Below are 15627 nucleotides of genomic sequence, written 5' to 3'. Positions count from 1 at the left end.
GGGGGGCGCACAATGCTCTGATGTTTAAATTGCGCATGATTCTGAATAAACGTTCCTCAGGCACTTCACGGGTGGTTGTTAACCTCGTGAATCAAATGCTGAATGTCTTTTGAGATGACTTTTCACTGATAAACTCAACGAACCAACAATGTCAGATTTATCATTAAGTTGCATTTGTGTTGGAATGCCATTATACAGATAGACATTATGTGCTCACATGCAAAAGACAGTCCAGTCCATTCATGACTCATCCAGACTGGGGTGACATACAATACAATACAATACAATACATGCTGATTTATATAGCGCTTTCACAACAGCGGCAGCTGTAACAAAGCGCTTAACAAAGCAGTTAACATAAAGTAAAATAATAAACACAACGCAACATAAAACACGGACAGTCGTGCAGTCCTGCAGACATGACATGACATGAGAGATCAATAACAGGAACACTGGTGAACACGCCAGCAATAAACTCACAGTACAATATCAGCAATGCACTCTTAGGCTTTTAAAATACAATTTTTGTCAGGATTTGGAACATTATTATCGACATGTGGTCACAACTCTGCACCTACATTCAAGAGGCTTGAAATAATTGAAGCTCAATTTAAAACCGCTTCTTCCCTCCCCTCTCTATAAATCCTGTTTGATCCGTCCATGTTCCGTTCTCAGGAAAAAAAAAAGGAATTATAATAACAGCTGACGTGTCTCGTGTTCATATTTGAGAACACTGCGATATGATGTACAATGCGTACTATGCATGATTAGAACATGCTGTCAAATGAAACAATTGAAACAATCATGTCATCACTTTATTTGAAGGAGAAAAGTGCACCGTGAGACAAAACCAGTACGAACATTCATTGGCGGGAACATGTGCACTGGAGCTGCTCGTTACGTAGTGCTCAACCACTAAGCAACATTACTGAAAATCACAAGAATAACTTGAGTTATTGTCACGTGCAGGCATGTTTAGTTTTGACGTTGGTTTTTTAAATGACGCATCAACCGGTGGTCTTTGTAGGTGATCGTGCAGGATTCTTAGAGTGGCTGATCTGAGAATGCGGTGTAACTCTTGACGCGTCCGAAGATGAAAGGCGTGTACATCTTGTTAAGGTCAAAAGCGCTGATAACAGTTTCTCCAGTCAGTCTAAAAAAAGAATGTTGAAAATGTATTTTGAAACGTTCCTCTTTTTTTGTAGGGCTTCAATATTCTGGGATTTAAAATAAATAAATCTGTGAAACATGTCATGCTTTTTAATTGATATATTATCTGTCCATGGGCGTCTGCATTTGACAAAATGTTTATATTCATGCTTGAATGACACTTTCCATTCATCCTCCCAATTTGGAATATTTCCCAAATCGCTCATCTTAACGTCCCATTGTAATTTACCCAAAATGTTCCACCACTTTGCAACAACCCTCCTTGTGTGTGGCAGGTCTTACTTGTAAGTGATGTGGCAGGAATGGTGGATCCACGCCAGCTTATTGAAACTCTGGCGACCCCCAGAGGACAGAAGAAGTCCCACGTGAAAAGTGTGCTCGGCCTCCGGGGCGGGGTTCCGCCTGCAGAACCGATTCTTTTGCATCTCGGACGATTTCTGGACACAGGTAGACACACGCACACACAAGGACAAATGATTTAATTAATCAACATGTTACAAAAAATATGTTCAGTTTACTTTGTCAAATTAAAACAAATGTAACGTTTCATTCAAGAACTAAAATCCTCGTTGAAGCCACAAAATACTCTCACCTCCTCCTTTCTCTTGCGGACGACAGCGTAAACTTTGGTTTGGTTGTCCGTCTCCTGGGACAGACGGAAGTGGCCGAACTTGACGGCGTCCATTCTGCAGAAGCAACACAGATGCCTCTTGAAATAATGACACTCGGCTTTCACTGACTGAGATACTTGCCATGTTTCTCACTCAGAGCTCTGAAGATGGTTAACATTCCTTCCGGGTGAGGGATAAAACTTGCTACAACCTGGCCTCACCTGACGTTTTGAGTGCGTAAGCGAGGGACAATCGAGAGAGGCTCCTCGGGTGTGGTCAGCATGAGCACGGTGCCATCAGGGAAAAAGCGCAGGTACCTGACAACACACATAAACAAGCACAATTTATATTGACCTACTAGTTGACAAGAGCAAAAATAGTAAGCGTGTGTGTGTATGTCCCAAATCAACCTGTAGAAATCGACATGGTGCCAAGGCCGGTAGAAGCCATCCAGAGATTGCTCTCCCTGACGAATATACGACGTCCTGCTGATGTAGACACCTGCTCGGACAATGTGAGAATTACGTTGTTTTTTTCTACCTCCCATTGAAGCATTGCCACAGTGCATAAATACCATCGAAACGGACACGGGGCCTCTGCAAGAACATCTCTCTCCAAGACAGGAAGTGTCCCAACTTGGTGCAGTTCCGTCCCCACACTCTTTGACAGGCCGAACGCCAAATCTCCGGATCCCTGCCATACACATGAAAAGGGAACCATCAAGGAGTGTGTGCGAAGGAGGCAGTTATTCTCGAACTGACATCCTCTGGCTCCCTCTAATGGTGCGTGAAAAAAAATCACTGTATTAGAGTGACTTAAACATGTTTTAATGTTTTAAACACTACATATGTTAAGCACAGATCAGTCGTATTTACCCTTTGAACAACACAATTGAATTTCACCTTTCAAAACTGAACACTTATTAGAGGCATTATTTAAAATGTAATTTGTTTAAAAAAATTTGACTAAAATGTTATTTCAATATGTGTAATTTTAATATATATTACATTACATACATAATGTAAATTTACCCTGTGTGGGACAAATAAAGGATATCTTATATCTTATATCCAAGCAAAGTGTTAATGTCATACTTTGCATTGTGTGAGAGTGGCTTCCAATCTTATAAGTGTATAACTTATAAGGAGCCTCTGCTGCATTTGAAATACACTTGGGCCTCCTACGGTCGCCTTTATTTTTAACTACTTTACTGTATTCTCAACACATAAAATTTAGATGAGATTAGTGGTTGACATGCTGTACTTGTGACAGTAACAGAGAATATTCAGACAGAGATTAAAGAGTGTTTCATTAATTGTAATTTCAATCAAGCAGTGCTGAATTGTATGAAAATGGTCGAACATTACTTTAAACCTGTACAGATTTTATGATGTTGACAGTTTTTTCTTTTTTTTTTACCAACATGATAGCATACAGTGTAAGCGGTGCTGACCTTGCACAAATGTAAAAGCCGCGGCACACCAATGACAGCTGCTCCAGGGCTCGCATGTCCAGGTCGCGCGACACGACCCAACGAAATATGTACATGATGATCTCCCGTGGCAAGGCTACGGTCATGTAGGAACACATCACCAAGTTGAGCATGGGGTGATAATCTCGGGAGAGAGAGTGGGGGGGGGACAATATGACATGATGAGGATGCCCGCTACCTGATAGATGCACCTGAGATTTTTCCACCTCAGGGGGGCAAATCTTGGGAAGGGAAGTTGCCAAAGTGAGCTGCTGCTCAAAGTAGGCAACCAGATCCTCAATCTCGCCATCGGCGTCTCTCTCCTCCCTGCTGTGTGTGATACAACATATGAATGAATCTGTGAGAGTGAGCACTTCTCCTTTGCCGAGATAATGCAATACGGTATAGCCAGACATTTTAGAGTAACCTTTCATTGTGGGCAGGCTACGGCGCACTTGAATAATAATCATGCCGTCTAATCAGCATCTCGATATGCCAGATCTGTGAAATGGGATGGATTATCTCAACTAAGGAGAAGTGCTCAATAATATAGTTTGACAGATTTGCGGATTTCTCCATTGTGAGACAAATAAAAGTTTTATCTTCTTATATTGTCAACAGTACTGGAGAGAACTAGGCCTTTCGTGTCCATAGAAACATTTAGATCACTTGAGTTCGGCTCAGGGAAAATGAGAGTAAAAACAAAAGTGCGGCATTCATATTTTTGTATAGACTCTACTTTAACTTGGCATGAATGGCATTTTTATTTTCAGACCATAACAACACCAGACATTCAGTACCCCTCAAAAGTGTGGGGAAGATTTAAAAATGTACCGGTACTCAATTTTGAAAGAAAAGCATTTTTGAAAGCAAGGCATTGTTTTTTTCAGTTAATTCATTCGTTAAAAAGATAGAGGCCAGACATTGTTAACGTGGTTGAGGAAAAAAAAGCACTGTGCTTTTCTTGAAAAATGAATGACATTTCTAAGTGTGCTCCAAAACTGTGACTGACAGTACATATTTGCAACAAAGTTGGTGACCCCAAACTTTTGTGTATCACTGTGTCAACAATGTCAAGCGTCTTACTAGTTTCCCTCAACTTGATCAGCTTCAGGGTGGCTGTAGTTGATCTTTGATTCGATATCAGGTACAAGCTGCATAGCCAGGCGGTAGAACTTGATAGCTGCCATCAACGACAAAAAAGTTCTTATCATAAAATATATCACCTGTGCAGTTAATAAATGTCACGCTTTGAGGAGGAAACACATTGGTAATCATGTGGAGTGGTGGTTAGCATGTCTGCTTCACAGTTCAGTGGTTTGGGGTTCAAATACCTCTTTGCGGCTTAGGACTGGCTGACTCACCTTCATAGAACGCTCCATTCTGCTCTTCCTGAACAGCTCTCAAGTACAACTCTGCAGCCTGACAGGAAGAATTGTTCAAAAAGACTCACTCAACAGAACAGGTCCAGTCAAATATGGTGGGGACGTACCTCTTCCTCCCGAGCAATTTCTTGCGCCCTCCTCTGACCCGAGGCTCGCAGCAGCCTTGTATCGCAGCTCGGTTTGAGTTCGGACATCCACTTAGCTCGGAAAGCATTGAGCTGCAACTGCAGTTGAATCATTACATGTTAGACATTTGCTAATGGTGAACATTTTAGGGATACTTATCCATTTTTAAACAATACATTATACATGATGTTAAAGTGGAAAGAGCGTCATCCCAAACAATGTAGGAACGGTGGTTTATGCTGAGCAAGGCTATTTATTTTACCTCAAGATTTGGGTCGTCAGAACCCTCATCTTCCTCCTCCAGCGTGCCACCAACATCCACATTTTCTTCAGCCTAGTAAAAGTGGACAAACATTAACCAAAGACTTTTATCACCGTGACCCTAAAGCTGATAACAGAACAAATTTGGACAAACAACCATTTGACTGTCTACTTTAAACCAGTGATTCCCAACCAAGGTGTCAATTACTCGATTTCCCTGAATTCATCTGCAAATTATTTATTCAATAGAACTATATATTTGTTGATCTAGTGATGCCAATGGTGTACAGTGACAGGCAGAACAACTAAATGGTCCTCCATAAGATGGTAGAAGGTGCAGTTGTCAATTAATATGATAATCGGTTAGTTGTGGATTCATTTTGACCGATCTCGTATCCACTCCCCACCATTCATACAACAGAATAAGTCATGGCTTCCAGCGCGTGAGCATATCAGCTTTGTGTTCAACTAAAGACGAAGATTTTACACTGATTGACATTGTTGTTTGGTAGTGTGTCATATTTATTTTTTGTCATGTAAATTATGGGACTTGGCTTGAGAAGCACTGGTGTAAACACACTTTATTTTTTTGTCACGTAAATTGTGTGACTTGCCCGACTACTTTACCCTTACTATTCATTTATTGCCAACAGTATATTTAGAAAAGTCTTGACCTATAATTAACATTTTATATACATACTAATTGTGCATGATTTTTGCCACGATATAGTCTTTATTTAATGGGTAATTTCTTTAATTACATTAATACAATATCCACAACATATTGCTCTAGTGTATGTTGTCATGTGCCACATCTATAATTTAGTAGGTATACATTGAGCAGCTCGTTAACTTTCACAACTAACCAATAGCGATCCTGAGCTTTATATGAATCATCTTGATCAGTTTACTGCCCTGCTTTCTCCAAACCCCCTCAAGGAGCCTCGCCTGCCTGTTGGACCTCTACTGGAATCTTTCGTTCTGCTGCCAAGCCGATCGGCTATCAGGGGGTGACTACTCATACTCTGTGTTGTTACTCAGGAGTCATATTAAAGCGCCCTTTGATGCCCTGAAATGCGCTGCACAAATCTTGAGCTTCTATCATGAGTTCGATCATGATGATTGTTATTATTATTATTATAAGATTCACTAAATAGAAAATGAGAAAAAAATGAATTGAACTAGAATCAGTAACCTAGATTCATCCTTTGTGCATTACTATGATATGATTGATAATCTACACAGACGTCATGGGGGAGGAGGAAAAACGCTATTTTCAGCGGCCACGTTGGTATTTTTGTTGATCATGTTGTGACAGTAACTTAAAAAAAACACTAAAGCAATTGTGTCATTAGGCCAATGTTATTGGACTTGGTAAGTTGGTATTCAAATGTGTTCAAATGAAACACTGCTAAATACGTTCCAGTATTTGACAACTTAACTAGTTAGTTCCTTGTGGACATGAATGTTACTTGCAGACAAGTGACGACAGGCGTGTTGGCTAAAGTTAGCTAAGTGCTAGCTAGACGACTCGCTTGCTAATGGCGAACACGCGCGGTGACATACCATAACAACTTGTCCAAGAAAGTCCTTTTAGTAAACACGTGTCTTCACCAACGTTCGGCAAGGCGTTTACAGGTCACGGTCGGAGAAACGGACCACACAACGAACATATTTACGAGCTCGCAAGAACGCAGCCATTTCGATGGAAGGTCCGAGCTGAGCCTGGAGACTGAGAGTCAAGTAATCCGGAAGTCGCGCACCTGTATGCCTTATTTGGATTGTCACTGTTTAGATTGTACAAGCCAACTTTACGAAATGAAGCCAAGTAGGTTATTTTACGACAAAAAAAATCTTAACACCTCCCGTGACCTCGGGTCAACGTTAATGTTTTCCTCACGCTTTTCGAATGAATTGTGCAACCGACACATTTACAACTGGCAATTTACACTCTCAACCGTGGTAGTAGTTAAAATAATACCTTTGTGGTACGAATATTTTCATCAACGCGAATTTTATTGTGAGATTCTGGGGATATCCTTTCTGTCTCTGTAAACGGGATAAAAATGATTTTTTTTAAATTAACCACACTCAAAATAGTTCACACCCACTCATTTCTGCATATGTGACATAACTAAAAAGTCCCACCCTATTACATGCATTTGTACATCACGTTTTTCGAACCGACGAGTTGTTGCTGTATACAGTACAGTATTTAATCCCTGCATCATATTCCAACTTCTTATTTAAATGGGTCTTCACGTGAACTTTAGATTCAAGAGTTTCTCGCTGTAATTCTTCTGCCTTCATACTTACATGCCTTCATACTGCATTTTAAGGGCTGAACATACTGGAACATTTAATAATTTGTTGTAAAAACACTCAAATCGAACACATCGTGACGAGGACGATTACTATTAAATTCAACATCGTGTCTTTGGTATCAATGACGAGCTGTGATTTGTTGTGAAGGTGCAGCAAATATCGCATCCAAACATCGCGAGATTTGGGTGAATCCGCTCCCAGCGAGATTGGGCCTGGTTTTGATTGCATTTACTGTATATTATGTGAAGAACACACAGGAGATGGAGATGTTCACAGCTAACCCGTAAAGGTGTAATTTTGCTACAATTTGTTGCACATGTTTGACTATGTGCTCTTGTGGAAGTGAGGCGAGGAAGGTGAGAAATGTTTTGCTGTTTTAATTTTAGCACCGCTCGAGGGTCTCTTTGGTTCTGTTGCATTCTGTAGCGCTGTTTGTTTTCTGTCCAGTGGACCGGAGTCGACCACTTCGTGTGTTCCAATTTGCTTCACAAAAGTAGTACCGTTCAACCAAAACGTAACACAAATTACATGTTTGGGGGGAAAAAACAAGCGACGACGAATACTGTACATTCACGGGATTTGCATAATTGTGCTAACTCTATGTTTGCTAGCTTTAAATGACACATGTTTAAACATTGTTATGAATAGAATGTGTGTACGCTTGTTCGCGCAGGTCCCGTTACTCTTGGCCAAGTACCGGACATGCGCCACATGACGCTGAAACGGCGCTACATTTCATTAAGTGAAGTGACCCAACTCCCCTCTGCAACCGATTTAGTTGAATCTGGACATCGTAATCCCCTCGAAGTGAGGATTTCATGTAAAGCTCTTATGATGAAGTGGCAAAACAGTCGCATTGCACTGATGTGTGGTTCCATCCATGCATTATCCAAATTGCTTATCCTCACGAGGCTCGCGGACCTGCTGAAGCCTATCCCAGCTATCTTTGGGCAGTTGGCGGGGTACACCCTGAACTGGTTGCCAGCCAATCGCAGGCACATATAGACAAGGAACCATGCACACACACAACCACACTAAGGGGCAATATAGGGTGTTCAACCTACTACGCATGTTTTTGGAATGTGGGAGGAAACCGGAGAACTGTATATTTACACAAGAAGGCCGGAGGCACTATTCAAACGCTTGACCTCTGTACTGTGAGGCGGACGTGCTAACCAGCTGTCCACTGTGCCGCCATGGGTGTTTCCATTGTAGCTTAGTCCCTGTCATGCTTGTTTAATACAGGATGGGGCAAAAGTAAGTACTGTAGGGGATGGATGGCACAGAAGAGGTCAGAAAGTATGGTGGGGGAAAAAAGGAAGGCAGAAACGTTGGTTTCAACCAAGTAAGGATACAAATTAGAGATGAGAGCATTATAAAGCTTCTCTAAAGGAAGGAGATATTCTGGAAATAAGCAATGAGGTCAGGTGGTAAGCAATGCCAAAAACAAAACAAAACAAAAAAAACCCATAAATGTAATACAATGAAAAAAGTTTAAAATGTAGTCCGTAATTGATCTCACGCAGTATGCTAATAATCATTTTCCTATGCTTTCCCCACCCCAGCCGGGAGGAGTCAAGCGCATGACACAATGAGTCCTCCAGCTCTCCAGCAGCAGGCAAGCAAATCTCAGCTCCCAACCCAATTGACCTCTTCCCCAGGGTGAGGGTATGGACAGACGAGCACAATGAACAGATACAGCACCCTCAAACAACTCGGGGACGGCACATATGGCTCGGTCATCCTCGGACGCAACCTGGAGTCCGGAGAGCTTGTGGCCATTAAGAAGTGAGTGTGTGTGTGGTTTGTTTAAACTTGAACTGTGCACTGCGTTGTCTAACTGTAAAGTGAACTCAAACAATGCTTGGCAACGAGAGCATCAATCAGAATATCTCTGTAACCTGAAGTATATTTTGCATTTAGAATGAAAAGAAAGTTCTACTCGTGGGAAGAATGCATGAATCTCCGTGAAGTTAAGGTCGGTAATGCTGTCTGTTGCACAGTTACACGTTTTTCCATGATTTGCATAACACAAATACAATTCAGAGGAAGAGCAAAGGAAAAGAATTGCATTGTGTTTTTGCACTTACTGTATTTTGACGACCAGAGGGCGCACCATATTTAGAGGCCCGGTGTCAGTTACGGATGCTATTTCTGTATTTAACACCTACACAAGACGCACTGTGTTAATGGAAGCAGGCGTGATAAAACGTGCGCCACATTAAACCCCCACCCTCAGCTTTTGAGACATTTAGTCTTCAGGCAGTCTGCGTGTGTTGGTAAAGGTGTCTACCATAACACATGGTGGTAGACGCGCCCAGATAATCACTTCAGTGGCACCACGTTATTTTTCTCCTGAGGTGAAAAGCCAGGTCAGGCATTTATTTATTCAAGTGGACCCTTTTTCTGTATTTGAGAAGTGAACTATACATTGACGGACGCTGGAGTGATGTGAAACACTCAGTTTGTTGTGCTTTCTTTTCACACTCAGACAGAATGTTACACTCAACCCACAGCGGCTCTTAAGAGTCAAAGGTGATTCTTGTGTGTTATTGTCAGCTCTTTCCCCCCACCTTGAACTTATGGACCCCGTTTCTGAGAGCTTGACTTTTTGAAGTTGTTGGAGATTTATCCGGCTCAAAACTACTACAGCATGTCAAGGCATCAAAAGTAAAAATCCCAGTATGGCCTCCTCACTAAAATGTAGCATGATGAAACCTGAATCATCCCTGTGCATCCTGCCTTGCGATAACAATTTTACCTTGTTTTTAACTGCACGTCCGTATGTACGTAATTTGATGCTGAAAGACTTGTCTTTTCATTTCAGTCCTTAAAGAAGCTCAACCATGCTAACGTGATTAAGCTGAAGGAGGTCATCAGGGAGAATGACCACTTGTACTTTATCTTTGAGTACATGAAAGAAAACCTGTATCAGCTAATGAAAGACAGGTACTGTATGCCAACGGCATTTGGAAATTCTCACTTCTCTACATTTAGTGGGGTTTTTTTTCTTTCTTCTTTCTTCTTCTTGCTTCAGGACTCGGTTGTTCCCAGAATCTGCTGTTCGAAATATCATGTTTCAGATCCTCCAGGGCCTTGCATTCATTCATAAACATGGTTTGTTGCACCACAGCACCTTTGAAATACTCAGTTAACCCATGTAACTAGATACGGTAATCGGGCATCTCTTTTAGGATTTTTTCACAGAGACATGAAGCCTGAGAATCTTCTGTGCATGGGCCCAGAGTTGGTGAAGATAGCCGATTTTGGCCTCGCCCGTGAAATAAGATCTCGACCACCATACACAGACTATGTGTCAACCAGATGGCAAGTGAATATTGTCTTGAAAATTCATGCATTACTCACTGGCAAATTAGGTGGCTCCAGTCTGTGCTCCTTCTTAAAAAGAGGGATCCACCAACCCGGTCTGCCAATCCAGAGGCACTGTCCCCGATGTCCAGAGTGTACCCTGCCTCTTGCCCAAAGTCAGCTAGGATATGTTCCAGCTCACCCTGAGGAAGACAAGCAGTTAAAACAAACAGACAAACTTAATAAAAAAAGAAAAATCAATCCAACCAGTATATGGGGAATCAAGAATGTATTTCTGGACAGGTACCGAGCACCAGAGGTCCTCCTCAGATCCATATCCTACAGTTCCCCCATAGACCAATGGGCAGTGGGCTGCATCATGGCAGAGCTTTATACCCTCAGGCCTTTATTCCCGGGTTCCAGTGAGGTGGACACCATATTCAAGATTTGCCAAGTTTTGGGTACACCAAAGAAGGTAACCTTTTCAGTGTGCGAGCAGGATCGAATTAAAGTGTAGCTGAAATGAAATTCAGTTTTAATTTGATCACAAATATGAGTGTAACATGGAGGTCTTCATCATTTTCCATCTAGAATGATTGGTCAGAGGGATTCCAGCTAGCCAGTGCCATGTATTTCCGATGGCCTCAGTGTGTTCCCAGTAATCTGAAGACACTAATTCCGAATGCCAGTCCTGAAGCCATCCACCTGATGACTGACCTGCTTCAATGGGACCCCAAGAAAAGACCAACGTCTGCTCAGGTAAGCCCTGAGGGAATTTATATTTGTGTTCAATTCTGGCAGACAAGTGTATATACAATGTAATGTACAGCTGTGTGAATTACAATTCATGTCGGGTGGAACTTGCTCTTAACACAAAAGAAAAATCAATAATTTAAGAGAAACGGGAAGAACAAATGCAACGCTATTGGAACATACTAATAATGCACACAATTTGACATCTTGGTCATGTAGGTGTGGGCTCAAACAGGTTGTTGGTATTTCTATTCATTTCAATGGGGAACGATGATTTGAGGTACAATAATTGCTTTTGTACTGTATCGTCAGTTTATTTCAAAAGCAAAAATACTGACCTGTACGATATCGTGTGCAGGCTCTCAGGTACTCGTACTTCCACGTGGGCCAGGCTTTGGGCACCCCTCAGCAGATCCTTGAGCAGGGCAGACCCCAGTCTCATCCGTTCCCCCCGCCGCCACCATTATTACAGTCCCAACAGACTCCACAGCAGCAACCGTTACATCTGAGGCCTGTGCCTCCCTCTCAGCCACCGCCAGCGCACAACCAACACTGCACACCCTCCAGGCCTGTGCAGCAGCTCCAGCCCTCCCCAGCCCCGCCAGCGGCATACCAACGGCACATGGAGCTGGTTCGAGAGCAGCAACCGAAGCACCTTCTCAAGCAGGAACCCAGAGAAGGAACACCACAAATTCATTTACCTTACATTCTTGACAAGAGCAAGGTGAGACTCTCCACGGTCACATTTCAGACCCAGGCTCCATATTTTCTACTTGTGCCACTACATATATTTGCAATGTTTCCCTATATTTTTATACAGATACAAATGTCTCTGTCCCATTCAATTTTATATTTCTATTCACAGATGAGGCAGGAAAGTGACAACACAAACCCGCTGACCTATCAGATGAAAGCAAAGGGCGGACGTCGCCGCTGGGGTCACAGCACAGGACACCTTAAAGAGGACGAGTGGGACGACTACGAAGACACTGAATTGATGCCATCGAATATTCTTGGAAAAAGCAACTCCTCTAAAGACAAGTCCAGACAGGCAGATGAACCACTTAGAAGGTGAGACGATTGATTCACAAAGCTAATGTTGTTTTCTTTTTTTTTTCTCTCTCCTTTTTTAAGATTTTTGGTTTAACTCTAAATCATACCACTTTAAGACTTTGCAGGTTCCACTTTGCGTACCTCATGTGTAGTACTACATGATGCTGAGCTCGACTGAATATATACAGTATGTAGCATGATTAAAGGAATACATTCCCCAATGAGTGTCCTGTGCCCCTCAGATATAGCGACATTCTGGACTTCAGTCACCCTAACGGCAAAGAAGAAGCACCTTTAAACCTCAACAAAGCTTCGGGCTACCAGGAATCGGCAAGGACTGCGTCTGCCAAACAACACTACTTGAGGCAGTCTCGATATTTACCAGGTACTGTATCAATTTATAAATGCAACGCCATTAGGTTTATGTTTTTAAAATCTTTCTCCATGTCCCTCAGGTATCACTACAAAGATAAATGTGGCCATAAACACAAATAAAGACATGTCTGGAAGCCATCTGTGGGGCGACAGCAGTATACCATTTGGTGGTACACTACCAAGCAGAGGTCTTCATGGTAATCTCACTGTAATCATTGCACCATTTGTCGCATTCAAATGTATGTAAAATAAGAACGAAAGTCATTACATCATACGATCTCCCACTTATCTGTACCGTATCGAATTGAATCAAACTGTCCTGAATTGTTTCACTCTTAAATCAAACCTTCCTTGAATCATTTAACACCCCACGTATCGAAAACCGTATAGAATTGTCTTTTGTGGAGAGATGAAAACCCCTGATTTCTTTACAAGTAAATAAAAAAAAACATTTTACTAAAAATGAAAACAACCAAAGCTGGGATTTGTTTTGAATGTTGTTTTGTCATTGTAATTGTAAACTATTTCAACTAATTACAGTCAGTCAATTAAGTATATTTTATTTATTTTATTTGCTGCCTTTTTGGGGGGCTTGAAAAGGCACAAATACAATTCCAGCTGGAAGCTTGCCAAGATTTTACACAAAAGATGTCGGTTCTGCTGGTCACAGAAGTCATCAGGGTCCTTCTTTGGAATCAACAGCATCAAGTTAGGATTCTTCATTATTATTATTATTATTTATTTTAATATGTTTTATTGTTGCATTAATTGCATGTCCATTTTTTATTCATTTTTTTTTAGATTATGCAACATGGCGATCCACTCGGAGCCAGAGGACCCCCTCCACCAATGTGGCCAACAAAAGCCCCCCTTGTCTTTTACCACGTGTACCAGTACAGAGCATCCACGGGCGAATCGACTGGTCTGCCAAATATGGACACCGCTAGTGGCCTGGAAGACACTCTCTAATTTACCTCCCAAAGAGTAATCAAAGGCTGTACATACATCTTAACAGCAATAATGTTTGCTTCACTACACATTACCGTGTGTGTGTGTGTGTGTGTGTGTGTGTGTGTGTGTGTGTGTGTGTGTGTGTGTGTGTGTGTGTGTGTGTGTGTGTGGTTACATGCCACTCCCCCATGTTTGCACCTCTGTAATATAATTATTTACTCTCCTTTCTGGCTGTTGTTACATTATATGTTTTGTATGAATTATTATCGGACCTGTTTGCCAACATGTAAAAATGAAATGCATATTATGGGGGCACTGTGAGTTGTTTACAAACAATGGATTACTTTGCTACTGTATATTACTTTCTATAAATATGTGGCTACTGTATATTACTTTCTATAAATAAGTTGCTATTTTTTTACTTTGATGCTGATGTAGTTTGCATGTATTCTTTCTTCAAATAAAGTCATGGCAGTGATTTAGCTTTCCACTTGTGTTCCATTGTTATGATGCAGTATACCATTACTGAACATTCAATGGACATTTTTTTTCAAATTACATTTGACATGTACCCAATGAAAACCAATGGTGGCAATTGTATTTTGTTAAATTAAAATTAAATTAAATTAAAAATATTGCTTTTAAAAGTTGAGCTCTCAATTAATCTATGACATTAACTACGTTTTGTATTTTCTTTTCTATTTATTCACTTAAATGTTTTCATCCATCCATCCATCCATCCATCCATCCATCCATCTTCTACCGCTTATCCGGGGCCGGGTCGCGGGGGCAACAGCTTTAGCAGGGAAGCCCAGACTTCCCTCTCCCTAGCTACTTCTTCCAGCTCTCCCCGGGGGATCCCGAGGCGTTCCCAGGCCAGCTGGGTGACAGTCACTCCAGCGTGTCCTGGATCTTCCTCGGGGTCTCCTCCCGGTGGGACATGCCCGGAACACCTCACCAGGGAGGCGTTCAGGAGGCATCCGAATCAGATGCCCAAGCCACCTCATCTGGCTCCTCTCGATGTGGAGGAGAAGCGGCTCGACTCTGAGCCCCTCCCGGATGACCGAGCTTCTCACCTTATCTCTAAGGGAGAGCCCGGACACCCTGCGGAGAAAACTCATTTCGGCCGCTTGTATCAGACAAAGCACGGCTCACAAAGCCCCTTATGATAGATAAAATCGATGGCACTCAGTTTCCCTTGCCCGGACGCGGGTCACCGGGGCCCCCCTCTGGAGCCAGGCCTGGAGGTGGGGCTCGTTGGCGAGCGCCTGGTGGCCGGGCCTACACCCATGGGGCCCGGCCGGGCTCAGCCCGAAGAGGCAACGTGGGTCCCCCTTCTCATGGTCTCACCACCCGTGGGAGGGGTCAAAGGGGTCGGGTGCAATGCGAGCTGGGCGGCAGCCAAAGGCGGGGACCCTGGCGGTCCGATCCTCGGCTGCAGAAGCTAGCTCTTGGGACATGGAATGTCACTTAAATGTTTTAAGAAACCAAAATAAGCAACAAATTAGCAATTTGCATGAGTTAATTTCAGTAAAAATGTCATTGATGTACAGTAATCAGAGGGGTTAAAAAAGGAAGGCAGACTGCCACATGCAGCGCCGCAATTGGATGTGTCTGAAGCTTGGAGCTTGACTTCCCTACGTTTCTCCTACAAATGGGCCTTGAGCTTGTTTGGAGGTTCTAGCAGGGGAGCGCAGCTACTGGTATACCGATGAGTGGTCGTCCGTCGGGGGGACGTCGTCCGCTGCCACCGAGCGCTGAGCTTCGGGAGGGACACACATGGAACGGTGAGGGAGGAAGGGGACACCCGCCTAGCCAGCCAGATCAGCCGAATCAA

At 42.6% G+C, this 15627-nt stretch overlaps 2 protein-coding genes across 5 annotated transcripts; one reads left to right on the top strand and one right to left on the bottom strand.

Moving 5' to 3' along the window:
* Positions 1–140: 140 nt before the first annotated feature.
* Positions 141–10860, bottom strand: fbxo9 (F-box protein 9). 2 transcript variants are annotated; one of them, XM_086121671.1, is made up of 13 exons: positions 10716–10860; positions 5026–5097; positions 4745–4861; positions 4617–4674; positions 4339–4435; positions 3452–3582; positions 3235–3349; positions 2356–2474; positions 2192–2282; positions 2003–2098; positions 1763–1856; positions 1453–1607; positions 141–1153 (listed from the first exon to the last, which is right to left on the bottom strand). In XM_086121671.1, exons 3-13 carry the CDS (start codon positions 4829–4831, stop codon positions 1045–1047), a joined length of 1152 nt encoding a protein of 383 aa, XP_085977797.1. In that variant the 5' UTR covers positions 4832–4861; positions 5026–5097; positions 10716–10860; the 3' UTR covers positions 141–1044. The 2 variants fall into 2 exon arrangements, with proteins under 2 accessions (XP_085977797.1, XP_085977795.1); XM_086121669.1 differs by lacking the exon at positions 10716–10860 and adding an exon at positions 6591–6772.
* On the top strand, positions 7520–14268 carry LOC147199209 (serine/threonine-protein kinase ICK-like). 3 transcript variants are annotated; one of them, XM_086121667.1, is made up of 14 exons: positions 7521–7705; positions 8915–9137; positions 9273–9327; positions 10177–10298; positions 10387–10466; positions 10544–10877; positions 10962–11133; positions 11250–11417; positions 11770–12135; positions 12277–12482; positions 12707–12849; positions 12920–13036; positions 13440–13547; positions 13641–14268. In XM_086121667.1, exons 2-14 carry the CDS (start codon positions 9037–9039, stop codon positions 13784–13786), a joined length of 2118 nt encoding a protein of 705 aa, XP_085977793.1. In that variant the 5' UTR covers positions 7521–7705; positions 8915–9036; the 3' UTR covers positions 13787–14268. The 3 variants fall into 3 exon arrangements, with proteins under 3 accessions (XP_085977792.1, XP_085977793.1, XP_085977794.1); XM_086121668.1 differs by having other exon boundaries at positions 7522–7705; positions 10544–10676; XM_086121666.1 differs by having other exon boundaries at positions 7520–7705; positions 10544–11133.
* Positions 14269–15627: the final 1359 nt, after the last annotated feature.

Source organism: Hippocampus guttulatus, chromosome 10, assembly GCF_054856545.1.
Source record: "Hippocampus guttulatus isolate MCC_2025c chromosome 10, RoL_Hgut_1.0, whole genome shotgun sequence".
Taxonomy (NCBI): Eukaryota; Metazoa; Chordata; class Actinopteri; order Syngnathiformes; family Syngnathidae; genus Hippocampus; species Hippocampus guttulatus.
This window is presented reverse-complemented; position numbering and strand designations above follow the sequence as displayed.